Consider the following 16,930-nt stretch of genomic DNA (forward strand, 5'->3'; position numbering starts at 1 on the left):
GAGCCAAAAAAGTATTGATGGAAGCCCTGCAGATGTAATAGTATTGTACAAATAAATATATATTCAGGAATGTTTATTCAGAAGGAAAACACAACAAATAAGAGGTCATCCGTTGAGACTCGAAGAAAGACAATTTTGCCAATAACAGTATCAACCCTGCAAAGAATCAAATATGCAACCCTAAAGTTTGTCAAATTCTAGAAATAAAACATACAAAGGTGTATAAGTTACAACAAAGTTATCTACTTGTTAACCAGCCTGGAGTAGCAGGACACTATGACCTTGAGCATATTTTGTTGAAGTACACCAACAAGCCTGGAGTAGCAGGACACTATGACCTTGAGCATATTTTGTTGAAGTACACCAACAATTAAATGTTATCACTATTATAGCAGTTCCTGATCCAATGTGCAAATAAATGAATTCCAGAACCAGTGCTGAAATGCTGGGCCCTTCTAGAATAGATCCATTGAAGCAGAGTGTGATACTTACTGGATGGCAAATGTGCAACATAATTTTTTAATGCATACAGTTCTTTATTGTCTATGAGCAGTACAGATTTAATTTATTAACATGTACACAGACATTATTCAGTAATTGACTCACAGAAAACTTTACATTCTAAAAATATATTTATGCAATGCATGTGCATATTTCTGCAAATGTAAAAGTTCACCCTGACCTTTACAAAAGTTTAAAATAAAGACTGCTAAGTTTTCTGGGAAAAGAGGATGCAGGATGCGGGTAAAGATAGTCTCATGGCTATCTCCTGAGGAAAGCTTCCATGGTTCGGAAATGAGTGAAGGGGGAGAATGATTTGCTAACACACATCAATTAGATTGAAACCCATCTTGCTTTCGCCAAAAACATTCCTTATTTTCTTTCCATGTGTAGCTTTCTTCTTCATAAACCTCCTATACAAAGCAATTGCAAAAAACAAAACAAAAACATATAAAGTATATTGTGGTATGGTTACAAAAGTGGCGAATTATTCATTTTCCTTGAGCTTTTTTAATAAAAACACATTTTCAATATAATTTTTTGGCACACGCAAAAATATTTTAAAAAAGGATGATGATTAAATGTCTGATTAGTTTAACAAAAAAGTTTTACTCAGCCAGTGCAACAGAAGCCCTCTTGTGTGTAAATATTACAGCCACTAGTAGAGGATTTTACCCAGTAATGTATTGCAGTTTCTTTAAAAATTACAATGTTTTACATTGCACAGTTAAAATGACAGTGCTGGGTGACTTTAGTGTTCCTTTATAGTGATTCGAAGATCGTGGTATCAAGATATTAAGTTGTAAAATTGGCATAATAAAGAACATAAAAAAGACACACTTTTCAACTGTTTAATCTGTTAAATTGTAGCAATTAACTTCTTTTGAAGCCTTAGTGTGCAAATGGACTTTGACTGCTGCCAGAAAAAAATAAAAAAAAATATTATATATGTTTATTGCTCTTTTGATGTTGTTCCTGGCACAAAGAAGGGATGTTGAATTTAGTCCTATGATTTTTAAATGTTGACACAACCAACATGACCACTTTTGATTTTTTGACGTGGTCATTGTGGTAGGAGTCTGGATGTGCAGGGTTTGAATGTAAACACAGCACATCCAGAGATATTTGTAATTGTGTGCTGAGGGGCTAGTTACACCCCTGGTACATGTGACTTAGGAGTCCAGAGCTCTGTTCCAGACAGCCTAATGTCAATTCTGTGAATATTTTGCCTCTGTCATCAGAGTGGATTACACACGGTCAATGGACATTCTCTGCAGAGCCTGCAAGGGGAAACTTGCATCTCCCTCCTCTCCCTCCTTAATTGCAGCCCTCCCACTTACCTATACAATCTGGTAATTTTTTTGATTTGTCTCTTGCCCTCTCTCCTCTTCTTCCTTCCCACTTCCCCTCCCATCATTGGCTCAGAGTGCATGAATGCGCTCTGAGCCATTTAAATGGTCCAAATAAAGGCTTACCTATGATTGAAACTCCATGAGGCTGTTGTGACATCACAAGAGGGTGTGCCGAGCAGCGCTGGGAGCTTTGCCCGGTGCTGAATTAAGGCACGTAAAACCTATTTTATAAATTTGTTTAGCCCTTAGGGCAGACCTAAAGAATATGCAAAATCAGGCATTATAAAAAAGAAAAAGAAAAACAGAAGGGTGTAAGAACAATTTAATTTCAACTGTGAAAATGTTCATTACAACATTTTAAATCTAACCTGTAACAAATATGAAAATACTAATTGTATATCTATAAGAGGAGCAGAACATAGTCTACTGGTCGCGTTAACATATTAAGTCTTTGTTTCCAGGTGCCTAAAAGGGACACTAAGCAACAAAACAACGTTTGCTCAAGTGGTTTTGGTATTTAGAACAAGCCCCTGCACTCTTACTACTCAATTTGCTGCCATTTAGGAGTTAAATCACTTTAATAGGAAAGCCTAACAGACTTCCTGTAAAGTCTGAAAAAGTTTTACATTTCCTTTATTGCGCAGTGTGTTCATATTTAGTATGTCTTATCTCTTGCTCTGTTAATTGACTGGTAGAACCTACAGGAGCATTGTGTGTATTACAAAAGTTCTGGAGATAAAAACTTCTTAAGTAAACACACTGTACTGTATGATTGGAGTGAAACAAACTATTTTTTTTTCATGTTGACTGTGTGAGTCACAGCAAGCGAAGGTGTGGCTAGTACTGCATAAACAGAAACAAAAATTATTTAACTCCTAAATTGCAGATAATTGACCAGTGAAATTCCAAATGCATGACCTATACACCAAAACTGATTCAATAAGTTAAGTTGTTTTAGTGCATAAAATGCCCCTTTAAATCACTACAGGTTACTCAGCAAATATCTAACATGCCCATAATGTAATTGATGCCTTATTAGATGACTGAACTAAATATTCAGTGCTTTATTATAAAATAATGAATTGTTAGAACTTCACAGGAACCAAATTGAAAAATCTAGGCCATATTCGACTTTGGGGCAGAAAAAACATTACCTTTTTCCATATGGGTACAGTTGCTTTTAATGTGTTTATGCAGTATTTCACAGCATCCAGAGAGTCATTTCTGTGTGGTGAGGAAATAGCTATAATTACACTTGCCTCTGCGATTGGAACCAAGCTGCATACAAATGAAAATATGATATATTTGAGTAACAACCTTATAATTTTAATAATCTGGGTATTCTAATTGTTTGAAACATTTAAAAATATTTTATGTCTTTAGTACAAAATACAATACATTAAAAAGGATAAATAAATAAATAAATAACTATAACAACCCCAAAACATCAATAGTATCTCAATTTTATGTGCAGATGTTACAAAGTATTTTAAACTGATGGACCCTAGTTCAGTAAGTTTAGCAGGGCATATGTATGCTCTTATTCATATGGTAGGCAATGCGATCTTTTTATTTGAAGCATAAAGGATATATCACTTAAGATACATGTAAAGAGAATTAATGAAACACCAAGAGTTATGTGTGTTCACACTGGACTGTAGTGCATTAAAAGACAATTTGCAAAATCTAGATATTAAAATTGCAGATTTGTAAATATTATCCAAAATCACTATAGCAGCAACTTAAAAAATGTAGCCTAAACTGAAAATTATTACTACTTGTGTTGTTCATGTATGTGAAATACACACTTTTTACTACAGAGATGACAAACGTTTGGAGACGAACCACCAAAGGTAAGAAATTACGTAGCAACACAAACATGAACGTATTAAAGTAACATATAAAGTAGTTACTGTATATACTCGAGGATAAGCCGAGGCCCTAATTTTACCCCAAAAAACTGGGAAAACTTATTGACTTGAGTATAATACTAGGGTGGGAAATGCAGCAGCTACTGGTAAATTCCTAAAAAAAATTATATCAATTTAATATTTATTTACAGTGTGTGTATATAATGAATGCAGTGTGTGTATGAGTGCAGTGTGTGTGTATGAGTGCAGTGTCTGTGTGTATGAGTGCAGTGTGTGTGATGCAGTGTGAGTGTGTTTGATGCAGTGTGTGTTTGTGTATGTGTTGCAGAGCCTTGGTGGGGGTGGGCATTTTTATTATTATTACTTTTTAATTATTATTTTAATAATTTTTTTTGTTATATTATTTTTTAAATATTATTATTTTATTATTATTTATATTTTTTTTCGTCCCCCCTGCCTGCTTGATACATGGCAGGGAGGGGGGCTCTCATTCCCTGGTGGTCCAGTGGATGGGCTGTGTAGGAGGGGGGCTGACAGGAAGCGTTTACTTACCTTTCCTGCAGCTCCTGTCAGCTCACTTCTCCTCCTCCAAGTCCCAGTGTAAGTCTCACGGCCGCGCAGAGCAACGCTCTGACCCCCCAAAACATCAATAGTATCTCAATTTTATGCGCAGATGTTACAAAGTATTTTAAACTGATGGACCCTGGTTCAGTAAGTTTAGCAGGGCATATGTATGCTCTTATTCATATGGTAGGTAATGAGATCTTTTTATTTGAAGCATAAAGGATATATCACTTAAGATACATGTAAAGAGAATTAATGAAACACCAAGAGTTATGTGTGTTCACACTGTACTGTAGTGCATTAAAAGACAATTTGCAAAATCTAGATATTAAAATTGCAGATTTGTAAATATTATCCAAAATCACTATAGCAGCAACTTAAAAAATGTAGCCTAAGCTGAAAATTATTACTACTTGTGTTGTTCATGTATGTGAAATACACACTTTTTACTACAGAGATGACAAACGTTTGGAGACGAACCACCAAAGGTAAGAAATTACGTAGCAACACAAACATGAATGCATTAAAGTAACATATAAAGTAGTTACTGTATATACTCGAGTATAAGCCAACCCGAATATAAGCAGAGGCCCCTAATTTTACCCCCAAAAACTGGGAAAACTTATTGACTTGAGAATAATACTAGGGTGGGAAATTCAGCAGCTACTGGTAAATTCCTAAAAAAAATTATATTAATTGAATATTTATTTACAGTGTCTGTATATAATGAATGCAGTGTGTGTATGAGTGCAGTGTGAGTGTGTGAGTGCAGTGTGAGTGTGTGAGATGCAGTGTGAGTGTGTGTGATGCAGTGTGAGTGTGTGTGATGCAGTGTGTGTTTGTGTATGTGTTGCAGAGCCTTGGTGGGGGGTGGGCATTTTTATTATTATTACTTTTTAATTATTATTTTAATAATTTTTTTTGTTATATTATTTTTTATTTTATTATTTTTTAAATATTATTATTATTTCTATATTTTTTCGTCCCCCCTCCCTGCTTGATACATGGCAGGGAGGGGGGCTCTCTTTCCCTGGTGGTCCAGTGGATGGGCTGTGAAGGAGGGGGACTGACAGGAAGCGTTTACTTGCCTTTCTTGCAGCTCCTGTAGGCTCCCTTCTCCTCCTCCAAGTCCCAGTGTAAGTCTTGCGGCCGCGCGGAGCAACGCTCTGACCCCGCGGCTCTCGCAAGACTTACACTGGGAGCTGACAGGGGAGCTGACCGGACCAGCGCAGAGGAGAAGGGAGCTGACAGGAGCTGCAGGAGAGGTAAGTAAATGCATTCTGCCAGCCCCCAACAGACCCTTTTCTGTATTATGGCAATGTAAATTGCCATAATACCGACATTGACTCGAGTATAAGTCAAGTTGGGGTTTTTCAGCAGAAAAATGTGCCGAAAAACTCGACTTATACGGTAATAAAATAAAGCTTCAACTTCATCAAGTGTTTCTTCCCTCACTGCCATTATGGGTCATCACTTTTGAACCCAAGCCCATGGATAGTGGTGAACATTGGGGCCCACATATATAACCTTTTATTGCAACCAAAAACTGATAACGTGAAGTGAACAGCCTTGCATGAAGACTAACACCTACCCAAGTCTATGGTACACTGCTATGTGCTTTACAGATACCCATTTTTGTCTGATGTCAGCCAGTATCTTTTTAAGTTCCATTTCTGCCATTGGTGTGTAAGCTTCATATTCGAGACGTGCTACTTTCTTTCCTTCAAAGATATTTCTTGTAGTCCCTGATAAATATATAATTGGAAATAAATATTCAGGGCAATTTTTCATTCAAATTGGTCTGTTTCTATTATAGATATGTCTTTGTAACATACAATGAGTAGTGTTGTATTTGAGATTACTATTGTTCTATCCTGGACCTGGAGTGTCCCTCATTCTAATCCAACTACTTTGCACCCTTCAAATTTGCGATAATGTCCTAATCTCTACCAAAGAATCAATATATCAGCAAAAATGGAAAACCACCTACGTTCAATTTCCTGGAGACTTTTTTTGATTCCTGTCAACCAGAGAATGTTTGTGACCTCTGGTCAGATGATCACAAGGAAAATAGTTTAATAATGTAAGACATGTCTTGAAAATGTGCCATACATATTGACAGGGTGATCGAGAATCCCCAATTAAAATTAAAATACATTTGTACTTAATACAGATTTATATTGTGGTTTCTCCAAGCTCTAAATCTATTTCCATACTAGCATGGGGGGGGCGGGGGGGTGGGGGGAAGGGGTCGACACTATAAGGAGACTATAAGGAGCTATAGTACAAGGAAAGCAAATTTACTTTCTTGGTACTATAATTTCCTTTAAGCCCAGAGGTTTCTGTGCTCGATGTTTGTAAATCAATATGAAATACATGTGTTATCAAAAGACAGATTTTCTAATATGACATTACTTTTTTCTGTTCTAGTTTCCTCAGTCCGACATTATGTCAAATTATGAGATGGGAGATATAATTTGATTATTCAGATCTGAGCAATGCACAGGACTTTACATTACTTGGCACTTTTATTTTTTATTATTCATCCCCCTTAGTTTTGCATGTACAATACACAGTATAAATAAATGTGATACTCTAGAATGCGGCTACTCTTTAAGTAAGCTACAAAACCCCTAGTTGTATACATATATTGAATTTAAATTCCCATTAATCAATAATTGTACACACTGAAACGTATTCATGAAAACAAAGTTGTTTGTGCTGCAAAAAGTGTGGTACAAAACGAATACTTTAACATACCTATAAAAATGGACACAGCGCCACAGTCTGGAGAAACCACTAACTGAGAAACCTCATCGGTTGAAAGCTTATCAGGTGTTACTTTTATGAAATCACAAGGATCATTATCACTTTCATCCATTGCAAACTAAATATAAAAAGAGAAACATTTTTGCATAATCTCGTTTTACTTTAAAATAATTAAGACAATTATTAAAAAAAAAAAGTGTCCTATATTATATTATTGTTTTAATATAACACATAGGGGTTGGTCAGGGGTGCCCAAAAGGAAGATCTCTAAATGTTTTAAAACTACAACTTCCATGATGCTCTGTCATTCTAAAAATAATAATAGGAGTGAAGTTCTGCAACATCTGGGGAGCTTTTAGGCACCCCTGGGGTTGGTTCACACACACAAATTTAAACATAGAAACATCGAATGCGACGGCAGATAAGAACCATTCGGCCCACCTAGTCTGCCCAAAATTGTAAGTTCTGTTACTTTGCTGCACTGATTGTTTTTTATGTAACTCAGAAAGGAAATCGCAACATCGATAAGTTAGCCTTGTTACACCTCCCTGGCTGTCAGCCAGCCAGTCCTCTTACTCCCTGGTAGTTAAAGAGACATTCCACTGCCCAAATATAAATAAACAAAAATGACTATGTAGTAGATACATCAGCAATTAAAACATGCATGCATTAAATAAATAATTTTTTCATTGAAGTTATATCTAAAAACATCTTGCAAAAGCTGTAATTCTTTTGTCTGCAGCCTTTTCAAACTGTCCCATTTTACCCCAGCACATACCTTCTGTAACTGTCCAATCACAGACTTCACAATTCAGCTCAAAGAGAAGTCTTTGCAAGACACCTGTTATGGACACCTGTCTGCCTCTTGAGTTTAGTTCCACTGAGCTAGACAACCAGGACCAGGACTGGTTGTCAGTTTGATGGCCAGGGGGATTTAACAAGTTTAATTTCTAAAAGTGCCAATTTCTATTGAATCTGCACTTTTTTTTTTTTTTAAATGGAAGAAAAATAAAAAAAAATAAAAACATTCTTTATATACTGAAGAGTTTAAACCCAATAGTTTCCACCATACTACAAAAAATAATAAAAAAATAAAAAAAAAAACAGTTATATATCCTTAGAACAGCAATAATTTTTTTTTTTTTAGGATTTTTGGAAGTTAGAGCCAAATTAAAATATCTGAACAGTCTGGAGATAAATAGGACAGTCCCTAATCCATGGTCTTGTCCTACCATCTGGAGTTCACTCTCTGGTGTTCTGCATCTGAAGACACAAGAGAATGAGTCCCCATATGGCACAGTGTGAGCACATCATCAGGTTTGCTTGCTCCCATTACGACATGAATATATAACTTTTGCAAAATCAAGCATGAGTATCTCACAGTTTGTTTTTGGAACCATTTTTTCAATTACTTTCAAAGTTTGAGATATAGACTAGACTAAATAGACAGACTTATTGCTCAGTTGTCTAGCCCTGCTCCGCCATCTTTGAGATAGATAGATAGATAGATAGATAGATAGATAGATAGATAGATAGATAGATAGATAGATAGATAGATAGACAGACAGATATAGTTGGGGTTTATTTGGTTTGTTTGTTTTGTTTGAAAAAAAATCAAAAAAATTCTAATCTTGTTCTCAGCTAGATCTCAGGAGTAAAATTCTGATTATGACACTGGTAGATTGGTGGCAAAGAGGGTGAACTTAGAGTGTCAGGGAAACCTGCTCTGTACACATAACTTCCTTCCACCATAATCACTACAAAAATAATTCAAGAGGTCATTATTTCTCTTTGGGATTCCAATTTTGAATAACTTCCATTAGTGATGAAGATTTTGTTAATTGATCATGAAAATACAATACACTGTACAATATATAATATTAAACATACCTCAGGATTTTATGTTTTAACCACCACTGATCGGTGGAATAACAGCAATCTCGTCACCAGGGTGTAAAGTTAAATGTTCATCGCCAATAGCCACATACTCCTGCCGGACTGCAAATACCACTTGGTCCTTTATGGTACAAAGTCTAGGATGCAAAAAACTTTTAGCAATTACAAAAGGGGAACAAAAATCTACTAAACTGTACAGAAACATAAAAAAAAAAAAACCACACACACACACTTTACAATTGTATGCAAAAAAAAATATTGCAAATGATGAAGGGGAACTGACACATATACAGTTCATGGAGATCGGAGGCAGGCCGCTGGCTCATGGAGAAAAAGCTGTGTTTACATTGAAAAGTGTGCAGGGACAGTCTATAGACACCAGAACAATTACATTAAGCTGTAGTGGTTCTGGTGACCATAGAATCCCTTTAAGAATTGTATATTTGATGTTGAAAAACCTGGCCCATAACTTTTTTAGCTGGCTCCTAGATTCCAAGCAAGTTTCCAAAGGACCACCCCACCAAATTATACTTACAGGTTCACAGACTCATTTTTTTATTTATGCATATTAAAATACCAGCTTACCTTGGGTGAAAGTGTACAATTTCTTCCCACAGAAGCAGAGATGTAATTTCTGATGGAACGTGAATGGTTTCTGAACGGACACCTGTAAGTTCGGAACTCTTGGCAAAATACAACACAACCACCTTTGGTAAACAAGAAAAAAAAGATATAAATACATGCCATTTGTAAAGGACTGCAATACTGAAATTTATACTCAACTTAATCTGTGAATTCACGTAATACACTCTTTAATTAGTGAAACAAAAAAAAAAATTAGTGACTCAGTTCCAGAGTGCTCATAATTAAATGCAATATCTGGGCCAATAAGATGCTTAGTTGACTTTCAGTTGTGCTGAGACACAAAGGCTGCATTTGCTGTAAGTGTTGAAGGAAGTCTATAGAGTTCAAAATACAAAATGTGTATTTCTGACCCTCTAGTGTTAAAAACACAATTTAGCTGGCTGCCTCCCCCTCCTCCCTTACCCCCCCTTAAAAAAGGCTTTAGACTCACTTTTATTCCAGTGCAGTCCAGGTTTTAGGCACTGGCCCCGCCCCCCAATCTGCCTCCTTGGCTAAGATAATCAGAATTGACAATCTCAGCCAATTCAGTGCTTTCCCTTAGAAATTTTATAGTGTATCTATGCTAAGAGCTAAATGGACCGTCTGTTATAAATCATGCATTCCTTGTAAAAAAAAAAAAAAAAAATTCATCACGGTCATCAATGCAGTAGCAAGCAGAATCACTTTTTGATTTATATGACTATATGAATTAATGTAACCTGCATGAAATGCACTTTCATTTTTTACTTTTTATTATGATCTTTAATTGTAATTGTTTTGAAAGGAATGCAGATAACGTGTCAATGCAAAGGTTAATGGGATACTGTAGTGCCAGGAATACAAAGCTGTATTCCTGGCACTACCGATCCTTCTGCCTCCCCCCTCCCTCCTTCCCCTGCGCCCCCTCCTACCTAGTAAAAAAAGGGTTAAAAACCCTTTACTTACCTTATCTCAGCGCTGGGTCAAAGCTCCGCCCCCTCCTCCATCCTGCGACGAGCAGGGTTTAATGCGCATGCACGGCAAATGCAGAGCGTGAGTACGTCCAGCGTCAGGTAACGGACCAAAAGGATTCCGGAAGCACCCCCAGTGGCTGTCTAGTAGACAGCCACTGAGGGCAGACTTAGAGCTACAATTTAAACATTTCAGTTTCTCTGGTACTGCAATGTTTTACATTGCAGCACCCAGACCACTTCAATGAGCTGAAGTGGTCTGGGTGCCAACATTGTCCCTTTAAGGAATTGCACAAGGCTTCTCAATGTTTTTATTAACATGTGCTCAGTGTCTCTTAAATTATAAAATAATGATAACATCCATTGTGCTAATATGACATTTAGAGATCAAACAGAAGATATTGTAAAACTTCTCAAATTTCCTAACAGCCAGGGCTAAATCTAGGAACATGCAACTTTTCCATTAATATGCGACAAACAACTAGCTATATTCTCATGATTAGCTAGAATTGTACACAAATCCTTTCGATCTGCAAAGAACTAATCACATTCCTGATAATCTACGCATGAAAAAGAATCGATCTCCATCACGTAATTTCCCGACGCATTGTTTCAATCAGACGCAAGCAGGAATTTGAGTATTTATTTCTGCAAAGATCTGTGCACAAATCTACAATAAGCTAATAATTTACACCTCAGGTATAGAAATCCCCAGAAAGCGTGTTCCAGGAATTGCTGTGTCCAATGACACATATCACTCCTGCATGCTCTGGGGCAAGTAGAATTTATATGCTGCCGAAGAGAAAGCAGTTAATTGATCATGAATTCCAAAGAAACTACCACGATTAGACAAAGGAGTTCCATCCTGGTATACTAGAATGCTACATTATTATTATTACTAATAAAGCACCAATTATTATGGTTTAATTATATTATTTGCTATAATTCAGAGTTTCGTAAATAAATGTCAGTATTTTGTTATTAAACCTATAGAGATGTGCAGGGAACAATATGTAAGTATATATGTTGCAGAAGTATGTATCTGCATGGTTTGCAACATTGTCACATTAGAAAAGACATGGATTGCTACAGTTTGCTTAGCATGCATGCATTAACAGAAGGACAATGTAAACGTCCAGCAGTGAACGTGAATATATAGAAATGTCCTACCTCACAAGTCATGGAGACACAAAATAAGGGATTCTGTTGCAAATGCAGAAGCTGGTGACATAACTACCATCTGAGACATTCAGGAAGCAATTCAAAATCAGACTGTAAAATCCCTTCTGATTGGTGACTCACAAGTTTCTCCTGTGAAATGTTAACTTAGATCTGATTGCTCAGTAAGAATCCCTCCCTCTTAGCTTTATCTTTCTGTTGACTTCAAATAACAATGTTATGGCTAACTGGAGAAGATACTAAGCAGAAAAGTAAAAGAATTTGAATGCTTATCTTTAGTTTGTGCGAAATAAAAAAACTCTACTGAGTTATATATTTAAACTTATAGAAGTTGTATGCAATAGAAGCTGTCTCCTACACATTAACCGTTTAAGGACAGAGGCAATTTTACATGTTCTGACCAAAACAAAACCTCTTTGCTATATTTATTTACTACTGGTATTTATAAAGCGCCAACATATTCTGCAGCGCCGTACAATTAGGGTAGAACGTACAATATACACAGACAGATATAACAGGTAGAGAGGGCCCTGCCCGTAAGCTGAGATCTAGCCATTGAAGCTCTTTTATACAAAGTGATTAGTTGGCCTGTGAGCTTGCAATCTGTTCAACCATAGCTTACCTTTTTCATATTAGGTGCACTAACACTTATTATATATTGTTTTGTGCAGGAAAAACAGGGCTTTTATTTCACATCAAATATTTATATATACAAACACAATTTAATAAGAATATAATCGAAAAAAGTGTGATCAATTAAGAAATGTTCTTTTTCAAGTTCCGCATGGCATTTTAATTTGTGAATGTCATAATACTGATAGATTTTAATGCAATACGCATATTTGTATGATGTGATGTCCAATAAGTACAACAATGCTCTCCATGTACAGGTTTCATGTTTTTTTTTTCTTTTTTTAAGATACATAATCAATAAAAGAGCTTGCCCATTTCAGTTTTTTAAATTCTTTTATTAATTCTTTATTTATAGTTTATTTTCATTTAACGTAAGTGAAATAAAGTGATACACCAAGCCAGATACATTTGATGATTTAAGCACGATATATGTAGATAATATCACATGAGTATGCAACAGCTTTTTGACATCCTTGTTAATTCAACATGAGTTTTAACATAAATTAGAACAGTAAAATAAGAACAGAATAACCAATTTTACGTAATCACTAAACAGTACATAGTGTTGGTGTCATATAGCCAAGAATACATTTCAGTTTTTACACATTAAAATTTGCCAGATTGGTTATTTTGCCTTTGAGACCATATGGCAGCACGGGAATGAGAATTACCCCCATCGTGGCATAACATTTGTAAAAGTTGACCACACATGGTATTAAATACTCCCTCAATATATAATTTAAAAAAATCACATAATTATGTAAAACCCATACCAGCATTCCCAACCCAACACTGTCAGTCACTTATGAACTATTTAGTGTATTTCTGAAACTACAATATAACAGTAATGGGGCCCCCAGACTGCCCAGAGCCCCCTTTACAGGCAGAACTTCAGAACTCAGTCACAATAATGACCGTTGCGACCCTGGTAGTTCCGCCACTGATCGTTACAATTTAAGTAGTGACCCTTACAGTGGCTCTTTAAAAGAGAAATACAGTCCTTTTATTGTAGACTGAATATTTTAGGAGCATTGTAGTCCATTTAAATAGGTAGCTTCAAAAAAATATACATGCTGCAGTGCAAATGTTTCTACATTACAGAGGACATGTCTGTATAGTTTTCAAGTTCAAACAACCTCTAGCACTCAAGTTGCCTGAACTCCAACTCACCACATGATCAGACGGAATCTCATATCCTACGGTAACAAAAATGTTGAACTGTAGTCATATATTAGTCCAGTTTTAGGACAGGTTTGAAACATTTCAAAACACATACATAAATTAATAAGTGTATAAACTAAAGGGATAATGTAAGCATTATATTTACTTGAGATTATTATAGGGATTGTGGTTCAATAATCTAATTGTGAGTATATCTTTTATAATTCCATCACACTTTTTTTCATTAATATTAATCTTAATCTACACAGTTTTAGAAAATATGAGGGCATTTTTGGGGACAGATTCCTAACACCAAAAACAGTAAAATTACGTGGGGTGATGGTGCCTGGAGTGTCCCTTTAAAAGAAGCTGGACTCCCCACACCACCTCTGAACCAGGAGTGGCATAGCCACACTGCTCCAATTGTTTCTTAATGTCAATAAATCACTTATATCCTTTCCATCTCAGCTCCCAATGTATTAGGAAGAGTGATAGTTTTAAAATATATATTTTTTTTAAAGTTCAACCTAAACAATGATGTAATTTTGCTTCATGATTGTTTAAATATAATTTACCACATTCCTGTGCAGGTCCTCTGAAAAGGCAGTGTTTACATTAAAATGCCTGCATGGACAGGCTGTAGACACCGGAAAAACTACATTAAACTGTAGCTGTTCTGGTGAATATAGAGTCACTTTAAGGTACTGCTGTACCTAGCCACTGCCTGTGTCACTTACACCAGCTTTGATTCACGGATTTAGAATTAAGTTACAGGGGGCGTGGGCTGGAACTGGATGAAGATGGCCACTAGTGATAAACCGAACCTGCCTGCCAGCTTCTGTGTGAGGTTCACATTGGATACTGTGCCTACTTGCCCAGTGCCACCACTCATATCTGTTTTTACAATAGGTTAAGCTTTACATTTAAAATAAATAATTTTTTTTTCACTGTAATAGAAGAGCAGTTGCCTGCCTGCCAGCTTCTGTGTCAGGTTGGATGCCTTGCCCATTTGCACAGTCAGTGCCACCACTCATATCTGTTTTAACAATAGGTTAAGCTTTACATTTAAAATAAATATTTTTTTTTCACTGTAATAGAAGAGCAGTTGCCTGCCTGCCAGCTTCTGTGTCAGGTTGGATGCCTTGCCCATTTGCACAGTCAGTGCCACCACTCATATCTGTTTTTACAATAGGTTAAGCTTTACATTTAAAAGAAATAATGTTTTTTCACTGTAATAGAAGAGCAGTTAGTTGTCTGCAAGCGTCTGGGTGTCAGGCCTACTTCAGCGTGTGCTCTGTAGACCTGTTCCAGCGTGCTTTGACAGTTGCCAATCATATTTGGTGTCTCTATAGTGTGCATTTACAAAGAAAAAAGGTTTCTAGTGTAAGCTAATGGAAGCCAGTCAGTGTCCTTCAAGCGGCTCTGTCAGTCCTTCCTTCAGCGTGTGCTCTCCAGAACTGTTCCAGTGCACATTGCCAATCATATCTGGTGTCTCTATAGCGTGCTTTTAAAACCAAAATTTTTTTTTCACTGTTATAGATTGAATAGCAGTTACTTGTCTTCAAGCGGGTGTGTCAGGCCTACAGTGTGTGCTCTGCAGAACTGTTCAAGTGCACATTGCCAATCATATCTGGTGTCTCTATAGCGTGCTTTTACAAAGAAAAAAGGTTTCTAGTGTAAGCTAATAGCAGCCAGTCAGTGTCCTTCAAGCGGTTCTGTCAGTCCTTCCTTCAGCGTGTGCTCTGCAGAACTGTTCCAGTGCACATTGCCAATCATATCTGGTGTCTCTATAGCGTGCTTTTAAAACCAAATTTTTTTTTTCACTGTTATAGATTGAATAGCAGTTACTTGTCTTCAAGCGGGTGTCTCAGGCCTACAGTGTGTGCTCTGCAGAACTGTTCAAGTGCACATTGCCAATCATATCTGGTGTCTCTATAGCGTGCTTTTACAAAGAAAAAAGGTTTCTAGTGTAAGCTAATAGCAGCCAGTCAGTGTCCTTCAAGCGGCTCTGTCAGTGTGTATCATGGACTCTGTGGACAGGGAACAGTCCCTATTCTGCTCTGTGTCAGTGTGTATCAGGGGCTCTGAGGACAGGTGTCAATCCATATCTGCCAAGTGACCCTATGCAGGGGGAACAGTGTCTATTCTGCTCTGTGTCAGTGTGTATCATGGTCTCTGAGGACAGGTGTCAATCCATATCTGCCAAGTGACCCTATGTAGGGGGAACAGTCCCTATTCTGCTCTGTGTCAGTGTGTATCAGGGGTTTTGAGGACAGGTGTCAATCCATATCTGCCAAGTGACCCTATGTAGGGGCAACAGTCCCTATTCTGCTCTGTGTCAGTGTGTATCAGGGATTTTGAGGACAGGTGTCAATCCATATCTGCCAAGTGACTGTTAGGATCGGGACAGGGATCCAATACGCAGAGTACAAACAGTAGCCAGATACGTATACCGGACCTTAGAATGGCCGGACTAACGTAAGTAGTACAGTATAGAATGGTCAAAGACAAGCCGAGGTCGAGGGTAACAGAAGACAGGTAAGCGAGAGACAAGCCGAATCAAGGGTAACAGAGATAAGCAGAGTAAGGTAAACAAGCCGGGTCAAAACCAAAAGGGATAATAGAATACACAAGCACTGAGTGACTAGAACAAGCTAGAACCACGACAGGGCAATGAGCTAATGAAAGAAGCTCTGTTAAATACCCTGTTCAGAGCAGTAACCACGCCTCCGAGGCGTCCTGATTGGTCCTGCAGCAATTGAGTGACAGGTCGTTCCGGAGAAGTGTCCTGATGACAACTTCCTGCCTAGATGCTGTAAAAGGCAGTCACTCCCTCGCGGCCGGCCTTGCATGACCGGATAGACCGTGGAGAAGGGAGCCATCAGGCCGTCTGGATTGAGGAACAGCTAAGTCTCTACCTCTTTCAGAGGTAGAGACCACAGGTACCCTGACAGTACCCCCCCCTCTCAGATACGCCCACCGGGCGGAATACACCAGGGCGAGAAGGGAATCGAGAGTGAAACGCCCTGCGGAGACAGGGAGCATGCACCTCCTCCTGAGGTACCCAACTTCTCTCCTCAGGACCATAACCCTTCCAATCTACCAGATATTGCAGTTTCCCCCGGGAGATTCGAGAATCAACAATGGAATTGACCTCATACTCCTCCTGACCCTCCACCTGAACTGAGCGGGGAGGGGCGATCGTGGAGGAGAACCTGTTACATATTAATGGTTTTAGCAAAGAAACATGAAATGAATTAGGAATGCGTAAGGCATTAGGCAACGCTAAACGATACGCAACTGGGTTAATTTGAGACAGTACCCTGTACGGTCCAATATATCGAGGAGCAAATTTCATGGACGGCACTTTTAACCGAATGTTTCTAGTACTTAACCATACTCTATCGCCTGGAACAAACACCGGTGCTGC

General features: G+C 37.6%; 2 protein-coding genes across 2 annotated transcripts; both read right to left on the reverse strand.

Moving 5' to 3' along the window:
• Positions 1-515: 515 nt before the first annotated feature.
• Positions 516-7,169, reverse strand: LOC134610799 (molybdopterin synthase catalytic subunit-like). The gene is made up of 4 exons (XM_063454031.1): positions 7,049-7,169; positions 5,880-6,033; positions 3,008-3,131; positions 516-914 (listed from the first exon to the last, which is right to left on the reverse strand). The coding sequence occupies exons 1-4, from the start codon at positions 7,167-7,169 to the stop codon at positions 831-833; spliced, it is 483 nt and encodes a 160-aa protein (XP_063310101.1). The 3' UTR covers positions 516-830.
• A 1,778-nt stretch (positions 7,170-8,947) lies between these two features.
• On the reverse strand, positions 8,948-11,786 carry LOC134610800 (molybdopterin synthase sulfur carrier subunit-like). Its single transcript, XM_063454032.1, has 3 exons — positions 11,698-11,786; positions 9,539-9,660; positions 8,948-9,090 (listed from the first exon to the last, which is right to left on the reverse strand). The coding sequence occupies exons 1-3, from the start codon at positions 11,707-11,709 to the stop codon at positions 8,964-8,966; spliced, it is 261 nt and encodes an 86-aa protein (XP_063310102.1). The 5' UTR covers positions 11,710-11,786; the 3' UTR covers positions 8,948-8,963.
• Positions 11,787-16,930: the final 5,144 nt, after the last annotated feature.

Source organism: Pelobates fuscus, chromosome 5 (genome assembly GCF_036172605.1).
Source record: "Pelobates fuscus isolate aPelFus1 chromosome 5, aPelFus1.pri, whole genome shotgun sequence".
NCBI lineage: Eukaryota > Metazoa > Chordata > Amphibia > Anura > Pelobatidae > Pelobates > Pelobates fuscus.

What these genes read in the sequence shown, in the direction of transcription:
- LOC134610799 (XM_063454031.1), bottom strand. Translation starts at nt 7,169, where the DNA reads ATGGATGAAAGTGATAATGATCCTTGTGATTTCATAAAAGTAACACCT. An exon ending in CGCTGTGTCCATTTTTATAG is followed by an intron (nt 6,034 to 7,048) that starts GTATGTTAAAGT and finishes TATATTTATCAG; the next exon opens with GGACTACAAGAAATATCTTT. An exon ending in GCAGTGTACCATAGACTTGG is followed by an intron (nt 3,132 to 5,879) that starts GTAGGTGTTAGT and finishes ATTTGTATGCAG; the next exon opens with CTTGGTTCCAATCGCAGAGG.
- LOC134610800 (XM_063454032.1), bottom strand. An exon ending in ATTGTACACTTTCACCCAAG is followed by an intron (nt 9,091 to 9,538) that starts GTAAGCTGGTAT and finishes TTTGCATCCTAG; the next exon opens with ACTTTGTACCATAAAGGACC.